The sequence below is a fragment of the Oryzias melastigma genome, linkage group LG7 (assembly GCF_002922805.2).
Source record: "Oryzias melastigma strain HK-1 linkage group LG7, ASM292280v2, whole genome shotgun sequence".
Classification (NCBI taxonomy): Eukaryota; Metazoa; Chordata; class Actinopteri; order Beloniformes; family Adrianichthyidae; genus Oryzias; species Oryzias melastigma.
In genome coordinates, this window is record NC_050518.1 from 1,918,441 (window position 1) to 1,939,410 (window position 20,970).

The following is a 20,970-nucleotide window of genomic DNA, read 5'->3' on the forward strand; positions in this document are numbered from 1 at the left end:
AAAAAAAAAAAAAAAAAAAGCTTAAAGTTAGATTGAGAAAATATCCCCCCTGTAATATATTTGTAAAGACGCACACCTAAGGGAGCAGCTGGTGGAAACACAAAAACTGATGAAAAGGGGAAGTTACAAGTGCAAAACTGAATGTTCAGAGTGTGTCGAGAAGATTGTTTAATGCTCTAAAACAGGGCTCTCAAACTCCCGGCCTATGGGCCATTTGCGGCCCCTAATTCGATATTTTGTGGCCCCCGGCTTAATATGAAAGCTCAACGTGAAGGCCCGGTCCCACAAGATTTGACGGCCACATCACGGGTAAAAAGAAAATCTGCCACATGCGCTTAGACGCGCCAACTTTATGTTTTGTTTTACAGAACATATTTGAGTACACAGACATGAAGAAATGTTCAACAAACTTGTTCAGTAGACATAGACACTGGACGTAAAAACATATTTTTGGCACAAATGGGACATCCTGCAGACACTTACACTGTATTTAGAGTATGTTGGGGTGGGTTTTAAAGGTTGCAGGATTGGTTATCACTTCATTTACTTGATCATGTGACCTTAAGTGGTAAGTTTAATCGACTTCTGTTTAACCACAATGTCACTACAAACTCTCTGAAACTCAAGAAGAGTGTTTTTGTCTCTGAATCAGTTCTTTCTTGTTCCCGAAGAATGTTAATACCAGGCAGCAGTGGATGCAGTTTGTTTTTATCAGAACAGTTTGATGTTTGTTTGTCAGAGGAACAGTTTATGGAGCTGAAACATTTGAATCTGTTTGTGTGTATAAGTACCTGGTTTGTTTATGTCCTTTTCTACATGTACTGTAAATCTAAGACTGAAAAACCAAATTGGTTCATTTAATTTGGTAACTTTGAAATTCTGCAGCTATCTTTTTGCAGGCGTAACACATTTTTACATTTTCATTGCTTTCTTTTTAAACAAACAGAGCTCCATAGTACCAAGCTAATTAAATAAAACAGCCTAAAGGCTCCTGGAGTGTTTAAACAGCTTGGAAGAAATTCAACATCAACTGAGAAGTTCCTTGAAACTGTTTAGATAGATTCAAGAGGATCAAAAGAATCTGTTCAGATTAAATATGAGATCCGTGGACCAGCACAAGAAGAAATGCAGGTGTTGATAACTGAGTTGTTGCTCATTATCGCAACAACACAAGTTAGGAAACGAAGAATGACAGATGGAGACGCGATGAAGCAGTGGAGAAAAAGAAATGAGATTAGGTTTGGTTGAGTTGGTGTTCGACAATGGGGCGGAGATTAGAGAGGAAGAACATGAGTGAAAGGATAAAGATGATGCAGAAATAGGAGTGACAAGGGAGATAAGAGGGAAATTATAGAACACAGGATGAAATGACAGAATGCGGCTAAAATAGAAGAATTTAGAAGAGCAACTGGAACCTTTAAACTGAAATAAATGATTTAAAAGGCCTAAAATAATTTAAAGAGGATAATTTTTTTTACACATACAAACATTTCTATTAGAAACCAGCAGATCTTCATAAACTACCTGTCTAATCACTGTAACATGAACATTGTCAGAGAAAAACAACTATTTTTGCATTTACCTGATCCCAGGTGAACATATCATACTTTTCATATAAACGTAATTATGCTATCAGAAATATTTTGCGTGATTAAATCTCAACTTCTTTTGTGAATCTGGAAAACAACAATCAAGCCGTTGGAACAGAGTGAACACTTGAGTCAGTACAATAGTGTACAGGTTTAACCCCACCTGGGCAAACCTCTTAGAAAAGGAGCAGTTGAATAGATAGAGGTTACATGAAGTGACCAGAAGGAGAGGAGGTGGTTGGACAGAGGCTGGGGAATAAGCAAGAGGAAAGAAAAAAGCCACATGTGGAGCTCTTGTATTATTAAATGTCTGAAGATGTTACTCTGTGTAGCAGCGAGCCACTCGTCCATTAAGAGGGCCGACCCTTTAGCTACTCGTTATTTTTATTCCAACTTCTCTTTAAAAACAGAATCATGACTCACTCCAACCTTTTTTTTCCGTGTTTCAGGCCCTGAAGGTGCAGGTCTGCAGGTCATTTTAATTCATGAGGGGGAAGCGTTGGAATGGTATTCCTGTAATGTGCTGCTGACTCTGCTGTTATTGTTAATTACAAATTGTTAGAGCGCATGCACACAGCATAAAAAGGCATTGACAAACTCGTTTTAATGAACAAGACCAGCAGTGGCTTCCTGTTTAATGTGTTTTGCTCCAATTAGGAAATAATTGTATGCTTAAACGTATTCACACATTGACTCTCTTTAGAAACAGCTTCTAAGAAGGAAATGCTAGATTATTTTTACATATTTCTATTACTGTCAGTCGTATATTATGAATCAATGTTGTATAATAAAAAAGAGACAGTTAGACTAAAAGAGTCAAGATAATGGCTCTATAGTGACTCATCATAAACTGTGTTTAAAAAGGTGTTCTTTACCACCCAAAACTGACTATTTTGACTATTTTGAGTATTATGACTTGTATTTTACAAGCATGAGGCTTTCTTTGAGGAGTACAACTTTATTTCCCATGATTCATTGCCCTTTAACGAGGGCTGGGCGATATAACGATAGATATTATGATATAACTTTTTATCGATAGAGCAATGAGTTTATCGCATTTATTTTGAAGGGTCCAAAATTGACACTCGCCAGTAGTTAGCATTTTATCCTCTTTGGCGAATAAAAGTTAATTAGTCGCCACATGGCGAGTAAATCTGGGCCAATCACGTGGTTGATGACTCGATCAATATCGGATATTTTATTAATTCTTCTTATGATCAGAGCTTTATATTTCAATCCTATTATTCCGGATAAATATTCCACTAGAAGTCGGAATGTCATGAACAGATCACAAAATGTTATTTCTGTTCAACGCAGCAGAACAGAGCAGCAGTTTAAACAGGAGGCTAACATAAACAATTCAGTCAAGTGTTCTATTTAAGTTTTTAATGATTAAAAAAAAGTTTAACGACATATAAATTAGGGACAACACACATCTGTTTATTCAATTTGATCATGTTTTAAATATGTTACAAAAGTATCGGATCGGGACTCGGTATCAGAAAATGCACAAAATCAAATGACTCTGAATCGGATCGGGCCCAAAAAAAAAAACGTACCGGGACATCCCTAACCTCTCCACTTCTCCACTCTTCGTCTGCATGAAAGGTAAACAAACGCTCACGAGACACCATTTCCGCTAATCTTCTCGGTGTGACGTTTAGTTTCGGCTGATGAAGCCATGGAACATCTAGTGATATTTACTGGATGCCCGTCAGAACTGAAAAACAAACTGACTGGACTCATAGCAGCAACTAAAAATTTAATAAAAAGTGTTGATTTAGTGACAAGTGTTAGCATGATGCTAATGCTACACAGCTGTTTCCAGTGTAATCCATCAGTGTTATGGGAGCAGTTTAAAGTCGGGCAATATTTTCACTGATCGGACTTTTAGACGTGGCGGATAAATAGAACAAAAAATGTGTTTTTAATATAATAACAGATTTGAATCCACTGTGTATTATTAGCAGTGAGAGTTGCACAAAAACTGCAACCTTTTTTTTCTAAGCGTGTTTGACTTTGAGATTACAGTCAGATGACTACAGAGACATGTTCATGTTGAAATTACTTCTAGGCAATTGAATTTTCTTAAAAGAAATTCAGAAAAAAGCTAAAAAGGCTAAAGTATTTCTTAACGCAAATTCAAGCCGAGCCGAGATTTGTCGCTCACTCAGCATTGTTACATTTTCATCTCCACTTTACTTCAACTTTAACCAATCCACCGTGACAACGGAGCTTCACCACCGTTTCCCTTCTGACTCTTTCCCAGGAGCCCTGATTTTTTTTATTAACTCTCTTTAGCTCTCTGTCTGTTTTTCTCTGCAAACTCCACGTGAACGGTCATTTTCACTGAGTGTGCGCTCCGCGGCTGTGGTGGTGGTGGGGATTAGTGGGTCCGGAGCGGTTCATCACACGTGCAGCACGACCTGAACAGAGTATTAAAGACTTTGGGATCATTTCATTTTTAGGTATTATTGTTTACTTGAATCATTTCTGTTAGTAGAAAAACAGAGAGTTTGATGTAAGGGGCAAAAAGAAAACATACTTGACCTTAAAATACTTTTAATTCATTGTGTCGAGAAAAAAAAACATCAGAAAAAATCGAAATCTGAGTATGGAATCGTGGCTAGACTGAATGGTTACATCCTCATTCATTTTTGATGGAGATAATAATAAAAAAGTCATCCAATTGGATGTATATTTTCATTTTTTCCTCCTTGCGCTAGTCGTCAAACTGAATCACAGAGAGTTGGAAGAATAGCTGAAAATGGCCGCATTCAGACGCTGTTCCTGAAGTAGGTGGTGAAGCTCACCGTCCTGAATTCTCTGAATGATCTCATGAACCCGGACATGGAGACATGATTACTGAAGCTTTGTAGAGCTCTTCCCTTTAAGCAAACATGATCTCTCAACTTCATACAGCGTCCGTAGCGGTGTTTTTCAACCTTTTTTTAATCAAGGTGCACTTTTTCCTTGAAAAACATCCCACTCTTTAGCATGTATTGATATACAGTCCCTCCACGATTTTGTGTGCATTTTTTTTAAATAACTGAAGCAGGAGAAGTAGGAAGCGTCAGTGCAGCGCAGAAGAGCTGTCACTTTAACCCAATGCATCATGGGGGATGTAGTGCAAAATATTGTTGTTTTATTTAAGCATCGCCTGCGACATTTCTGGTATTAAAGGGTTAACTGTGAACCTGCCATTGCAGTTTGGTTCTGGTGTGGAAAGGATGTTTAAAACCGTCCCCGCCCATGTGACAGAGGGGATGCACACGCATGTTCAAGGCTTGCCTGATGTGACAGTTGCTTCTTCACATTCAACCATTTTCAGACACACACCGGCAAATTGTGCAAACAGACTGCAGAAATCATTGTGACACACACAATCACACAAACACACCCACCCCCACAAACACACACATGCCAAGCTGATTACATGCTTCACGCTCACACGTGCACATTAGAATGCTGTCTTTACAACGTTAGTCGCCTATAATTACTCACTTTCACACACACATGTATGCAGAAACCACACATGCACATGCTGGTAGGCTGACATGTGAACCCCAGTGAAGTGGATTGTTGTGACGTAGACGTCTCAAACTGATGGTGAGGATAATGGTATGTGTTTTGTGTACAAGTATGTGTGAGAGCACGGTCCTTGACTTTGTTCTAATGGATTCGTTTTGGTCATTTATCCTTAGATGTTAGTTTGTGGTTTTCTATTGTTTGCTCTGAGAGATTTTGCAGCTTCAGCTCCTTTAAAAATGATCTTCCTAGCCTCCATTAACCTGTGCCTCCCTGACTGTTGATTTGCTGTAAGTTAATTTATGGATCTCATACCATCAAGCCAACGGAGCCGAGAGCAGAACTAATGTGGAGATAACAGCAGGTATCTAAAGGATAAAGAAAGGTTAAATGATTGAGAGCAAGATGACAAACAATTTGGTTAAATAGGAAAACCATAAGTTCACTAAGCTAGTATAATGACTCTGACAGGGAAGACAGCAAATGTTAAAGGGATCAGCCTGCTCTGGGGCAGGAGCATCCCCACGGAAACCTTTGAAATCGTCCATTCTGACCTTTTGTTACGACGAGGAAAGACGTCAGTGAGAAAACAATACATTAGAAACTCTTTAACTGGCTGTAGTTTATTGGAACTGTAACCAATGACTGTATATGAGATCTGGACAGAGTGAGTTTGATGTCATTTTCAGATCTCGAAAGTAACTTACTTCCAGCTCCAAGGAAATGAAGTCAATTCAGTTGCCGTTTTGTTTTTGTAATGCATGCCGCCATGTTGGAACCAGGCGTTGTCAGTGAGCAGTGACTGGTCCATGTGGGTCTGTGTCAATGTTTCTATGGTTACCACTGGGATTCCACACCCTTACCACATGAAAGCGTGTTTGGGAAAATATCGAACGTTTAAAGTGAATGTAACAGTTTTTCATATTTATTGATTATTTACTTAAACACCCACTCCATGAAAATTGTGTTTTTAACATGTCCTTGTTGCATTTTTCTCGTGATTAAGGACATATATGAAAGAATTTAAGATTAATCCTGCACTTCTGAGTATTTCTTGATTCAGCTTGTTTTAAATTAGGAGTAGAGACAAATAATTGCTGACAAATAGATCCGTGCACGTTGTCATTTTCCTCTTCTGAGACTACAGTCACATATCAAATGCCATGTATGCTCTTCAGACAGATCAAGTAATTCTGTGCAGTGGTGTTTACAATTGGGAGGCTGCAGCTGCATTTTTACATGCTGCATGATGGCTTTGGAGGTTTTAAGAAAAAGTAGAATTTTTATGGTAACCGGACGATTTTTTAGACGTCAGTCAGTGGCTGCCTGGACACATTTGGAGGTCCCCCGGTGGCAGTCCAGTGACAGGAAGACAGCAGTGTGATAATTGACTAAAAGGAGGCTCTCCAAGGTCCCCAAAATCGTCTGATAATCAGCTGATTTCAGACTGCCACCCCCTGCCCCTGTGCTGCCGTCCCACAGCCACCAACCGATTGTTAGATCATGTATGGTAACGGTGAGGGATGTTGATCTGGGCCAAGGGCCCAGCAGTGACCACATGTCCATTTGGTGATCCCGGCCACCGTGGGTCCTAATGTGGAGACGGCATTGATGCTTTATAAAAATTGTCCTTTTATTTGGAAGGTATGTTGTCCTCAAATGTGTACATTTGCAAATTATAATGCGTTCTATAAATCTGAGTTGTAAATGACCCCTGAGCTACCTGGCGGCTGACGCCCGGTTGTACTTAATTTGGAAGCATTTACACATCATTCAGTCAGAGCTGCTGCCAGGAGTAATGATGTCTTCTCCGTCTGACTGACTGCCGCCGTCTGCATCTATGACCACACCAACGATTAGAAACATCTTTAAGATTCTGCCAACGCCATGGTGGCAGTTGTATTTGTGATCCGAGCATGAGCTGGTATCTGGCTCAAGACTGGATAGCTTAGATATTTCTCGCCATCTTTGTCTAATGTTAGGTCGGGGTTGTTGGGGGCTGGAAGCTGGTGGGGAAAAAGTGTAAACAAGGGGATGATGGGATATCAGTGGAGGCTGACATCTGTGCCTCAACTCAGTGGCAAATTTCTGATAAGCTCTTCCCGCTCTGCAGAAACTAGAAAACGAAACAGGCTTTTGGATTTTGGCTAAAAACAGCATGTTCTTGTTGTTGTTCCCATCAGGGGTTTGGCCGAGTTTTACACCGCAGGCTCTTCCTGACACAACACTGTATAATCATAATTAAAAGACTGCTGGGAACGTTTAAAAATTGAACAAAAGATGATTGGAGTGAGACTTTAAAACATGTTACGTGACAATGCAGCATATATTAAAAATGTTAGCAGAACATGCTAATAATCCAGCAATAACAATGCGACAAATGGCCTTTTTTACATGTTGTCAAGTTTCAAATTGATTACGAATCTGGTGCTAAAAGATAGAAATCAGTTAATGCTGGTATTTCTAATACACGTCTGAGTTGAAAGAACTTGAAAGATGACCGGATAAAGTCGCTGTCGTTGGCTACACACAATCTGCCGATCAAACAGTTCAAATGTTGGACGTTGAGGTCAGCAGGCACCACGTACTTTCATCAGAGCATCTGATTGGTCAGTTTATAACTTGAATAATTTGTAATATGAAAGCACAAAATAAGATAAGAACATGTTGATAAAGGTAGCAGGTTTTATTTAGACAAATATAATGACTGAGTAACAGCTGTTTATCTCTCTATAGAAGTCTATGGGATTTTGGTTTCTTGGAGCCAGCGGGTACTTCCTGTTTGGAATGCAAGTGGGGACGGCCACTCAGTCCAGTTCTCTGATACAGTCAATAATTGTAACATGGTTCCCATCGCATCACCATCGGTTTGTTAAAAATATGCAACAGAAAATAAATGTTTCTACTTAAAAGGTAGCTGTTTTGTAATTTGCTCTTCTCCAGACTTGTGTTGTGGGCTGCTAATGAAAATATTCGGCACTTACTCCACTTACTCGCTGTGGTTGGTTTCTCATCCTTGGTCTGCTTAATAGCCCATTATCACTGAACCCGAGCAGGATTCACATCATAAAAGAGACTCACCTGCTCAAACACGGAGAGTTTCAGAACAAACGGTGATTCAAGTCCAATTATTTGTCCCAAACATGAGAGATTTTTAAAGGAAAGTAAGCAGCCACATCAGTCTTGTCTAGATCAGGCTGCACTGTGAACGAGCGAGCGTCTACCCCAAAACTGGGAGGTCATAGGTTCAAATCCTGCGGTCAGGTTATGGCAAAGATGCTAGTGTTGAGGGAACAGCGGTTCCTTTTCTGAGAATGAGGATCCCTCAGGAATCAAATGTGGAGGATATGTTTTACACTGACACGCGTGACAACTGATGGGACTAAAAAATCCTTCCCAAATTGACCCGACTCAAACATTTGTGAACTGGTACAGCCCCTGTGTTTAACACGGTAACACCACAGCTGTCACTGGTGACGGACGTGCATATCAGTACAAAGCTGCTAATTCAAAGAACGTTAATGTAGGAGCTAAAGCTCCAGTATTAAAGAGTTAATACTTTTCCTGCACACTTTATCATTAACCAACACTTCAGGAGAATACAATTAATGATCTGGAATCCTTTTAGACAACTGCAAAGTCTTTCCTACACATACATACACAAATTCAAACCAATTATGACATGTCAGATGCAGCACTTTAGAAAACTGATGAAGGTCTGAATGTGACCCTGATGGAAAAATGTCCTCATTCACTCAATTGTATGTCTTGTTGTTCTGCGTGTGATACAGTGTGCAAATCTGTACCTGTAAATAACTGATTTACTAAAGTGTTAGAACTTAGAACTGAGAAAATAACAACTAAAAAACAGGAAAGAAGAAAGAAACACAAAAGTTTGCAGGACAAAAGTGTGACTGAAGCAGCAGAAGGAGGAAGCTGAACCAAGCAACATCTAACTTTTCTGTCTCAGCAGATGCTGCCGCCTTCTTACATTTTTCATTGCTCTTGCTATCTATAGATAAAAAAACTGAGTTAATTATAGATGAATCACGCTGGAGAAACCTGCATGCTTTGGTTTTCCTGTTTCTCTCCAATTCTACCACGCATCAGTACCACCTTGTCAGAAATGTCCATTTCTCTAAAAAAAGACACAAGAACCATGGATTCCTAAAAAAAAAAAAACTAAAAAAAAATACTCGTGCCTTTCCTTTATTTTTGTTTTGATGGCACCAAAGAAGGCACAGAGTTACCCAAACTGGCATTTTATATCAGAGGGTTCGGTTTGAACATGACAGTACACAATCTTTTCTCTTAAATTCTCAAATAAGTAAATAACTTTATTTAGAAACCAGTTATCAGCTAACTAATATGTGATAAAATGACATCACTCTAATAGGCAGTGGAATTCAGTTTACTGTTTTCCATTTTGTCAAACGGATTCAGGAACTCAGAAAACAGTCTGAGTCCAGGGAAACTGCCTCAGTGATTGTTCAAACATACTGTACATGATGCAAAACACTTTTTTTGTTCCTTAAAAAACTCAGTTAACCTGCAGAAGTTTGAGATAACTCTTCTCATAGACCAAGACAATTCATCATAAATGTCATATATTTGTTTTTTATTAGTTTTTGAATTATAATTTGAATTATAATATAATATGTTTTCTTCAAATATTCTAAAATTTCTCAAAAGTAAATTGAAGTATATATTTTGATATATACTTCGGGAAAAAAAATGGTAAAAATATTTTTTAGGTTTACGACAACAATATTTTTAGATTATTGAAACACCCGCCTTAAAATATTTCAGTGTAATAAAATCAAAATGACAATTAATTAGTTAAAGAGTTAGGAGTCACAGCTAAAGTGCTAAATTAATAGAGAATAAACCAAAATTTTATATTAAAACCTTCTTGTACGTAAGAATTCATGAATCCAACCTCATTTCTCCCAAGAGAATCTAACCACAGAGCCATTAAAAAAAGGGGAAAAAACATAATAATAATTTGCGTCCAAAGTCATTGGCTGGAAGTCCTCGCTAAAACTCCCCGGTTTAAGCTTTCGACCTTTTTTCCCTTTAACATACCGTAACTGCTCACGTGATCATCTGATTCACAGAGAAAAAACTGCATTTCATTGGCTTTTTCTCTGGAGGCAAACACTAAATTAGAACACTTGTTAATGCTGACTTAAAATAAATAAAAAGATTAACGTTCTCTCTCCCGTTTAATGTTCATCTTGCACACTAAACTATTAGACAGTCACGGTTTATCCACATTTAAAAGCTCATAGTTCTGAAAAATGTTTAAAATATAATTTTTTTAAAAGGGTTTCCTAAATTTAAGGAAATTTCCGCTTATGCAACCGGCAAAAGAGGCAAAATTTCCGCTTCCAGCTAGAGATTGTTTCTGGCGCCATCTTGCATGTGACCAGAGGCCCCTCCCTTTTTCTGTAGCCTTCGTTCATCAATATCTGAGTGTGTACATACATATTTCTGCCCCATAAATGCTAAATGCATAAATTCTGTTTTTATATGAAGACATCAACTCATGATCAGACTTCTCATGGTGTTCCAGATGAAACACATGAAACCATTTTCTGTCATGCAAACTAATATACTTGGACCAGTATCTGTCCTTTCTAGAAACGTTTCTTTTCTTTACCTCTTTTTCTCATTTTTTGATGTTTTTTATTAATACAATTGTTAACATTTTATTGTGAAAAAATACATATCTATGTGTACTTTCTCTTATTTTTTTAGTTTTCAAATTAAATCAATACTAAAAATCCAGAGTTTGACATATGTATGTATATATATATATATATATATATATATATATATATATATATATATATATATATATTTGTCTTCTTTAGTACTTTTTTGTTTTGATTACTTGAAATCGACAATTTCCAAAAAATAAAAAGAGACCAATAAATCCCTTCAAATGCAACTTTGTCTTCAGTCTCCTTTTGGGTTTTTATTCTCCTTTCAGCTCTAAGTCTCACCTGGATCGATATGTGGAGCTGAGAGCAGCAGACCTTCAAAAGTGTCATTGTTCCACCAGCAGAAGCACTTTGGAGGACAGAAAGGAAGCATAACTGGAAAGGATGCTTTCTTTTCTCTGTCTTTTTGTTATGTTTTTCTGGAAACCTTCACTCTTTCTTGTTTTCGCTGATTGTTCCTTTGCCAGGTCCACGTTCTTTATCTTAATGTATCCTCCTCTGTTGTGTCTTGTCAATTGTTTTTCTTTTCTCACCTCATGTATCTGAGCAGCACAGCACACTGTAATCCCACCTTTCTTTATTAGATGTTATGCCACTTTTATCTAATGATTTTAAAACAAATAGTTTATAAAAATGTATTTTTATGTAATTCAAACTTTAAAATGATCTATGTGGATTATTGCCTAAAATAAATGTTAGAAGTATCAGTTATTATCACTTGGGTGGAATGGAACCATGTTTTTGGTGGTGTTCATTCATAATAACAAAAAGTTGAAATCACTTAAAAAAACAGATGTAGGAATAGAGACAGACTCAAAATTATAAATGAGTTCTGCCGTTGGATCTTGACTGACAGGAAACATGGTCCATTAAGAGAGCTGTCAGCTGGAACAGCAGAGGTGATTCTGGAAGTGGAAACAGTTTGAGTCCACATGGAGAGTGTCAGAAGATGCTGGTTGTTCTGACTTGACTGAGACATGAAACCACAAAGTTAACGGAGCTGACAACATAAAAATGTTTAAGGAGTAATAGATCAATTTAAAAAAAAGAACAAAGTCATGAAAGCACATTTTGTTTGACTACAGACCAATTATAACACATAACTACATAAAGACAAAGATTACTCAAACCAAAGCTTTTTTTTCACTTAACTGTGATAGTAAAATGAAGTCAACAACATCCTTTCAAAATATTCTTTTAGTCGTCACTTACTGTATTTTACATCTGAATCTTTTTAAGTATATTGCTTAATCAACTCTTTACCAGAGTTCAGGCCAAACATGTTTAGGCAGATCATTTTTTTGCATTTCATTTTGATTTTCTGGAAAATAATTCTCTTTTTTTACATTTTGGTTTCTGGAACTTTGATTTGACTTCTAAAATATGTTATTTTTATTCTTTTTAATTGTCTGTTTATATAGTTTTCGTTGAGTAATTTGTTGATTTGTACTTCATAGCCACTCTCGTTAATGGCAGAATGACTAAAAGTTACTCTAGTTTTAATTTCTTTTATTTTGCATTAATTTAATTGATATATTCTCCTATCTGGGTAATATTAAAGACTGCTTTTCTGATGTGGTGGTAAAACCTCATTATTAAACATTTTATTAGTGTAGACTAACAGCAACTTTCTTTGGGTTAGTTGATATGCCTGAGTAAAAGCTACGAAGGTCAAAGTACGCCTGGTTCACATCGGACGCAGAGGCGCCGCGAAGCGATATGTGGACGGAGTGCACACGGTATCCTCCAGTTCACACCAGATACTTGTGTTTCCACGACGGTAGAGAGACGCTTCTGCTCAAATGTGGTTATTTAGACTTTTCTTTGCCATCATCAAACACCCAAAACCAAACCACTCCGTAGTCAGCCGACTACGTTGATCTGTGTCTATGTGTTAGTTTTTTTATATGTTGTGTTTTTATTTTCGTCTTTACAGTCTGTTTAGATACAAAATTATGATCATATTTGTCAATGGCGGTATTTTATTGTGAAAAATTGATTATATTTTGAAAATTGACCAGATTTACTCGTGTGTCTTGGTGTAACTTTCTGCCAGAATCTGCCACGTCTGGTGTGAACCGGGCGTAGAGGGTTATTTAAGACATACATGTGAGGGTGGAACAGATTAGTTGAAAGTGTGAGGCTAAAAAGATTGATGAGTAACAGAGTGCGTGCCATACCTCCACCAGATGCGGCGTGGGGTTGAAGCCACACAGGTTGCACACTTGACTGTGACACTGTGTGCAGGAGTTGTAGTTGGGTGGGTCGGAGCTGCCGATGTTCAGCTGGGTTTTACAGAGAGGACAGTTCACCTTGGGCTTTTCTGGCTCGGGTGCGACAGCGGGAGCAGCAGAAGGCTCCTGCTTCTGTGCTGCTTTCTGCTCGTGTGAGGGCGTTTGCTGATGCTGCTGTCCTTGTAACTGCGGCTGTTTTGCTTGTTGGCCTTTTTGATGGTGAGCAGGCGACTGCTGCTGAGTTTCTTGGTGATGGGGCGTGGTCTTCTGCTGTGGCTTCTGGACCGGTACATGTGGTCCACTCATGGCTCCTCCTGGTTGACTTGGATCATGAGGAGCTCCAGTCTGCGATGGCATCTTGGGACCGGTCATTGATGGCGGGATAGGACCTCCCATTTGCCCCTGGCTTTGTGGACCTGGAGCACTAGGACCCCCCATCCCGAAAAGCTTTTGCTGCTGTTGCTGCCTGTTGTCAGAAGCTGCATTGCTGAACACCACTTTACCTCGTGCCGGGCTTGGCTGCGTGGACGCAGTGGGCAGAGGGTCAACGTTGATCAGAGTGCTGGCCTGATTGAGTAGTGATGCCCCAAAGCCAAAAAGTTTGGTCAGGCCATCCTGGGCAGGGGGAGGAGCCTGACTCTGAGGTCGGTGGGCCGGGGAAGATCCCGCGCTCCGGGTTTGGTCATGGTGCCGTGCCATTGACTGATGCATTGGGGAGCCACGGCCCAATTCAGGCTGGGATGGTGCCTTTGTCAAACCCGGTAAAGGAACTGCACCCGGATGGGGAATCCGAGGACCTCCAAGCTGGCCAGGGCCTCCCGCTGAACCTCCAATAGGCCCTGAAGGTCCGGGACCTCTCTGGGAGTACGGGTCGGACCGCATGCCCTGCTGAGATTGCCCTGTTTGAGCCTGGGGGCCTGCGGGGCCCGGATGTCTTTGTAAGCCTGGAGACTCGTGTGGCTGGGCCTGGGGCCTTGGCTGTGAGGAGGGGTACGACTGGTTTTGGGATTGAGGATACTGCTGCGTCTGGGAGTACGGCTGGGGTTGGGAGTAGGGCTGCGCCTGCCTGTAGGGCTGAGACTGAGCCTGCTGTTGCTGGACAGACTGAGTCTGGGCCATAGGTTTGGACTGTGCTGCTGCTACCGGCGCTGTTGGCTGTGACGTGGGCTGCTGAGGTTGGACAATGGGCTTGGCTTGGTGGGACGGAGAGTGAATCTGCTGCTGGCTCTTGGAACGAGGCGTGGTCATATCAATGCCAAGGGCTCTCTGCATCTGACAGTTCAGACACAACCATTCCTGTACCTGTAAAGACAGAAAGATGTGACGTTAGGTTGACCTTTAAAAATGAAACTTTGCTGAGTAATTACAGGGATTGAACTTTTCTTCTCTTTGATGCTTGTACTTAGTAAAATAGTAAACCGCAGGCTTGTGACCATCTGTCCCCTGAAGGGAAATATTCCAGATCATTTAATACTCAATTAAAAAAAAGTCAATATTACAAACCTATTTGAGCAGTGTTTGGCAAAACAACAAGTTTGCAATGAATGGGTCAGTGAGGTTAAAAAACATCAATTTATTCATGCAGCCTTAGTGCTGAAGCCATTGCTATGATTCATTCATTTTCCCTTTTAAAGTTGATAGCTATTGATTCCTCCACTTTAAATATCTTTGCTGACTCAGAAAGAGTCTCGTTCAAGTCATGCATACGCTTTTCATTTATGTAGCTTTGAAACTGCTGATGATAAAGAGATGAGAGTAGAAACTGCACACAGACTGCAGTCAGTCTTTTACTTGACAAAAAAATAAAATCCAGACATTAAATTTCCCCTTCAACAATTTTAATAATTAAAATTAATTATGATTTTAAGTTTTTAACCAAAATCCCACAACCTAAATGTCTTAAAAAGTCATTTTATCATTTTGATCTGAAGCCTCTGTTTCCAAAATGTCCTCTGAGGGGGCGTGGCTTTTGGAGCTGAGCTGAGTACTCCCCAGATCCCGCCTGTCTGATTATGATAGCTCTGTGTCTTGCTAGTGTAAATCTTCACTGCTGCTACATTAAAATGTCCATCAATATGGGTAATGTCCAGCTGTATGGTTCTGATCCGAGGAAGTGAAGATCTTCATGGACAGAACTTCCTCCAAAATCCTGATTCTTTCTCCTTCCAGTTCACCAAAGACTCTTTTAGCTAATTCTCCAATGTTTATTGACTGTGATCAATACATTCAATCATTGGTTTCTCAGAGTTCTTGATAAAATAATCAAAGCTAACATCAAAATGCTCTTTCATTGATTTACAATCCTTTCCAACTGCGGTCAAATGAGCCGCCGTTCACATTTCCGTGGTCACATCAAGAAGCTCCGTGGAGTCTGGTGGAGATTTTCCAGCGTTCTCAGTCCTGCTACCGTAAGTATTGGATAAAACTCACACCAAAAATCCAGTGATGCTGATTTGACCACAGAAATGTGAACGGCTACAAATACATGTTAAAAACTCAAAAAACATGATTTTCATCGGAGGGGGACTTTAAGCAAAATGTAGCATAAATAAAGGCAGAAAGAAGCAAATCAACAACAAACCGACTGCCAGGCTGAGTTACTAGCAAACTGAGATTGCAACCTAAATGAAGAGCACTCCATTTGTTCACTTGTCCTCACAAATGCAGGTACATGTACTCACGCAAGCACAGCAATCAAGTGTGGACTTATAAATAGACAAAATGAAATTAACATTCAATGCCTGTTTGTTTCTCAAATAAAACGGATGAAAAGACATCACCCCTCCTCTTCATCCTTTCCTCTCCACCTTCCTTCACTTCCTTCAGATAAGAATTGATCCCTCTTTCACGTCCGGACCTTGATTGGCTCCTTGATTTCTCCCGACGGCTCTCATGCTGCCTGTCCGACGGGAGCGTAGCATCCACCACTGCAGCTCAGCTGCCACGGGTAGCACTATTTTAGCTCCTCTGCAGCTCAACCAAGCTAGTAAATCTCAGCACATTTAATGTCTTTCTCCCTTTCCCACAATGCAATGCGCAGATGTACTGTATTACCCCAGTCTGCCAGCCACTAAACGTCCCCTCCCTCTTCATCCCTTGGCAGAGAGCTACAGGACGAGGTGGAAGCTTGAATTTGTTGAGAAAATGTGGAAACACTAAGTATGCAGGTCTGCTGCCCCCCCCCAGCCTGCTTTGCCGTCTTACATTTTCTGGCTTGACAGGATCACTGATCCACGGTTCTGTTAACTCAGCTGCTGCACTCACTGCAACAGTCTGACATCTTCCTTCTCTCTTTTACATATTTCCAGCAGGGCTGTCCTTTCCATCATCGCCGCTGTTTACTTACATAACCCCCCCCCCCTCTTTTATTTTGTCCTCCTTTGTGTGTTTTTTTTTTCTTTATTATTTTATCTTCTTGCAGAGGCTTTGATCAGATTGAAAATGTAGGTCTCTTTTCTTGCATAGCCAAAGTGGGAAGGAGATTTGAAAGTCTAATTTTGCTGTGCAGGCTCCTCCTGCATTGAACAGTCATCATTTCATCTGATAAAGATAGTTAGAGAGATGAAAAGAGGTAGACAGTGAGAAATAGAGAAAGGGGGCTGATTTTAATGAGTCACTCTCTATTCCTCTGCTTTATAAATCTCATCATAAGAGACACTTGATGGAGTGAGGCTTGCAACAGGGGGTGGAGGAAAGCAGAAGAGAGAGGGAGGATACATGGAGAGAGCAAACCGAAGAGAAGGGAGTCAGCACTTTTTTAATCCAGGCAGCTCTTCAGCTCTCACTTCGTGAAGTTTAATCAAGCGCTCGGCAGCACAGAAGACCGCCTTGTTCCTCAGTGTGGTTATGTCAATGAATCCTTTGCTCTTTTAAGAAGCGTTGCTCTAACAGGTGGGGAACCCTGGGCGGGTCAGTCGGAGAACTGCTTCAATGAGGAAACGAAAACTCCCAAACCCACCCGGACGATGTCCACCCGCCCAAAGCCATCTTTGCTTGCAAATTTTGAATCATAATTGTCCAATTGGGACGGAAACTGGTAACGCTAATGTTCGGTAAAGCAGCTGAAGCGCTGCATTATGGGATCTGTAGTTAATTTCTTACCAGCACTACATAATACCAGATCAATACCAGCAACAACATAAATGAACTCACAGGTCGGATATAATTACACGGCTGCCTTGCAGGCCTCGTGTTTGACACGTCTCTTACCAAAAATATTGCATATAATGCTACATTTGCACCGGGCTCAAAACGGGCAACCGCTTTGAATGAATAGTCTATGTAAATGCATGCATATGCACATGTTGTGGCCACAGTAGCCCTCGTGGGAAGAGGGCGGGTTCTTCGTTATCAAAAAGTGTTTTTATTCTGAAGTCTTGAAAGTCACGTTGCAAACTTTGTCTCCTCCTCATTAATGTCTCACAAAGGGTACCACCTATAGCAAGGTGTCAAACTCAATCACACAAGGGGCCAAAATCCAAAACACACCTTAGGTCGCGGGCCGAACAGGATAAAGATTTTTTTAACACTTTAAAAAGGAATTTTTAGAACTTTAAAACCATAAATTTTCAACATAATTATGAACTAGATATGTAGCATTACCTACAATAATGATAGTGTGAATGCTGGAAGCTGAATTTGGCCACTGAAAATGCTAGTGCTGATAGCTGAAGATGCTGAAATTGATAGCTAAAAACGCTGATGCTGATAGCCAGATAAAATATAGGCTGAACTCCAAAATATCCTAAAAAACTACATTTTTAAAAAGCCTAAATTAGCCTAAATTAGCCAAAACAGCTAGCATGTAGTTGAAATATTAGCCAAACTCCAAAATAGCCTAAAAAAATAGTTCTAAATGCCAAAATAGTCCAAAAATCTAGCAAAATGACAGTTTAAAACTTTAAAACCGTAACTTTTAAACATTACTATAAATAAAATCATGCAGAAATATTATTACAGAATAACCTAAACCTTAAATCACTTTCAATATTTTACACGCAAAAAAAAAAAATGCCAAAATTATACAAGTTAGAAATAAGTGCAAGATAACACTAATAATTCAAAATGATCTTCAGGGCTGGATAGAATCACCCAGGAGCCGGATCCGTGACCTACAGGCTAAAGGTGAGAACAGATTGCGAGGGAGGAGTGTTGATACGTCTGAAGTCAGTCTGATTAGTAAAATTATTACACACAAATGATCTATTTCATTATATATAAATATAGGTTTAAGTTATAAATTCAACATTATCAACAGCTATAAATTAATCTGGGTCTGGTTCCAACAGTGCGTTTTGGGCTTCAGCTTTCAAAACTATCATTTATGAGTCGCTATGCAATTTTATAAGTCAGTTTTTAAGTTCTGCGTACAAAACGAGTACGTCAAAAGCTAAATCAGGTCAAACTTTGACCAATCAGGGACTGGGATTTATTTGTGAAACATGGATTGTGTCCTTTTCAAAACATGAGAGTCCCAACCATTTAAAAATGGGGGGAGAAATATATAACTAGAGTTTTTGCCAATATTATATGACAAAAAGTCGTTCAAATGTCAGAATCGAGCTTTGAAAGAAAAACTGGAGGACGATTCATGAGATTTGGACCTCTTTGACATTTGGCACTAAGCCTCCTTCAACTGTACATGCACTAGGATAGCTACAGTCTAGTGTTAAAGCCATATGATTGCAGCACGTTCAAGAACAAGCCATACATTTTGGATGTGTACGATAGCGTTTTGACCTACATCAGCTTCTACTCTTTTCCATTCCTTCATTGTGGCTTACCTTCTTAAAAATGAGCCCTAGTGTACTTCCTGTCCTCAATCATTCTTTCACTCGCCAACATCTCGACAGACAGTTCAGCCAGAAACTCCACGGCCGCCTCTCCACCACACCGCCACAGGTGAGTTCTCAGGACCAACTGTCTTTTTCACTCTTCATCCCCTTCAATGTCTTCATCATTACCGATGTGTGCTATTTCCAACAGCCACCTCTTCTACTCTGTACTCTCTATAAACTCTTAAATACCAAGCTTTGTAAAGCTTCAAAGTTTACCTGGTTCAGTGTGAATCTACTAAAGCTGGTTAAAGATTTGTTTACAGTGATTTGTTCAGAATTCAGAACGTGCACAACCAAAACAGACCGACAAATCTGGCAATCTGGGTGAACTTACACATAGTCTGCTGTTAAATTAATCAGATTTAGACAAGATTGTATGACAGAAACTGCGTATTTAGCAGAAAACAGCTCGTAGGGACTGAGAAACGAATAAAGTTCTCTAAAAAAAACAAAAAAAAAAACCTCAGCAGCTGTTTTTCTTCAAATAAGAGAAGAGGTCCAATTGAATATCAATGTGGATTGTGTGGTGATTAATGAATGCTCCCAGTCAATGGCAGCATTGATATAACAGCCAGAAAACCTGTGCAGTCTGCAGAAAAGCAAGACAAATGCTAAAATAATAACACACACTGTCATGGTGTAGACGCCCACTGCTGGCTTTTTATCTTGCTCAGGCATTGAATTGTTTGCTTTTGTTATAAGTAGAACTAGTTCCTTCCTATATAAAACGTTTCTGAAATAAAGTCAGTTTTGATTTGCTGCAAGATTCAGCCTCAACACATTTTTTGTTAGCATTTTAAATTAGTTATTTAAAGAAAACTAAAGAGAGTTAAAGAAGTATTTCAGCTTTAACTACTGCTCTGTGTAATGACGGTCCAACTGCATATTTGCCTCCATTCTTCTGAAGCTTTGACAGGGCAGACATGTTTGTTCTTCCACATGATTTCTCTCACTCTTCAGTCCAGCAGGAATGAAAGGCAGGCAGGAGGCTCACTGAGCCAAGGCTAACGGAGAGCCGGCAACATGACAAAAAGGGAAATGTCGCAGTTTTGGGTTTGTTTCCAGTATTTTTATGCACATGGAAATGGCATGTACATACACAAATACTAACCTTGGACTGTATTATCCTGACTCAGTGGTTCATTTTTGAAAACATCTCTAACCACAAAGCAGGACATCATCTGACAGTAGTGAGAGGTGAAATCCAGACGACGTAAATGTGACAAAATGAATGGAAGAAAGAGACAGAAAGTTATAACTTAGCACAATTATTTTGAATTCATTCAGCTTTTCTTGAGGATTTAATTCTTTTGTTGGATAATCAAGATAAAAAAATAAATTAAGTGCAGGATTTCGTCTGTAAATGATCCAGTGTCATTATGTTGACAGGTTTAACTGTAGTTGTTTTTAAGCACGAAGCTTAGTGACAACAAACCTGAAGTGGAGCAGTGGTGACCCAGCGGACATGATGAGGTTAATATCCTCAATTATCCCAGGTATTAGTCCTAATCAAGACTAATGGAGGTGGCTTAATCCAACATTAGCCTAAAGGTCTGGTAAAAAAAAAGCAGAAAATCCCTGATGTTTCCTGGGAGGATCCTCAGACAGACACATCTATTCATCATCAGAGGACTGTCCTGATGGATCTACACAGCTGCAGCTTCATTTTTATTCATCTGTTCCTCCAGTTGTCCTTTTGTTGAAGTGTACTAACTCTAAATACGTAATAAAATGTGACTTTAAAGTTTGAGAACTACATTTAAGCAACACATTTGCAAGAAACATTCCTTAGGATGAGACGATTGGGACATTTTTATGTTTTCTATTGATCTTCAACACCCAAATCATGACGTGTTTGCACAGCGGCCTTTATGACTCTGAGATGAGTAAACACTAAAACTATCAAAAGTCGTGAATCTGGTCTTTTAACTTGTACATTTCCAACATAATTTCATGTCAAATTAAGGTGACATGCAGGATTAAATTATTTCTTTTGAGCTCATAAATTGTATAACCAATAGATTCACAGATTAGTTTTAACCTCAATACAAAACAT

The 20,970-nt window shown here is 39.4% G+C and overlaps 1 protein-coding gene across 3 annotated transcripts in view; it reads right to left on the reverse strand.

Annotated features, from left to right (window-relative positions):
- bsna (bassoon presynaptic cytomatrix protein a) overlaps positions 1–20,970 on the reverse strand; it is a gene marked incomplete at its 5' end in the record, with an annotated part of 109,948 nt that overhangs the window by 60,589 nt on the left and 28,389 nt on the right. For all 3 annotated transcript variants that reach the window (XM_024292372.2, XM_024292371.2, XM_024292370.2), the window contains 1 exon segment: positions 13,024–14,379. In XM_024292372.2, coding sequence (XP_024148140.1) covers positions 13,024–14,379 — 1,356 coding nt within the window.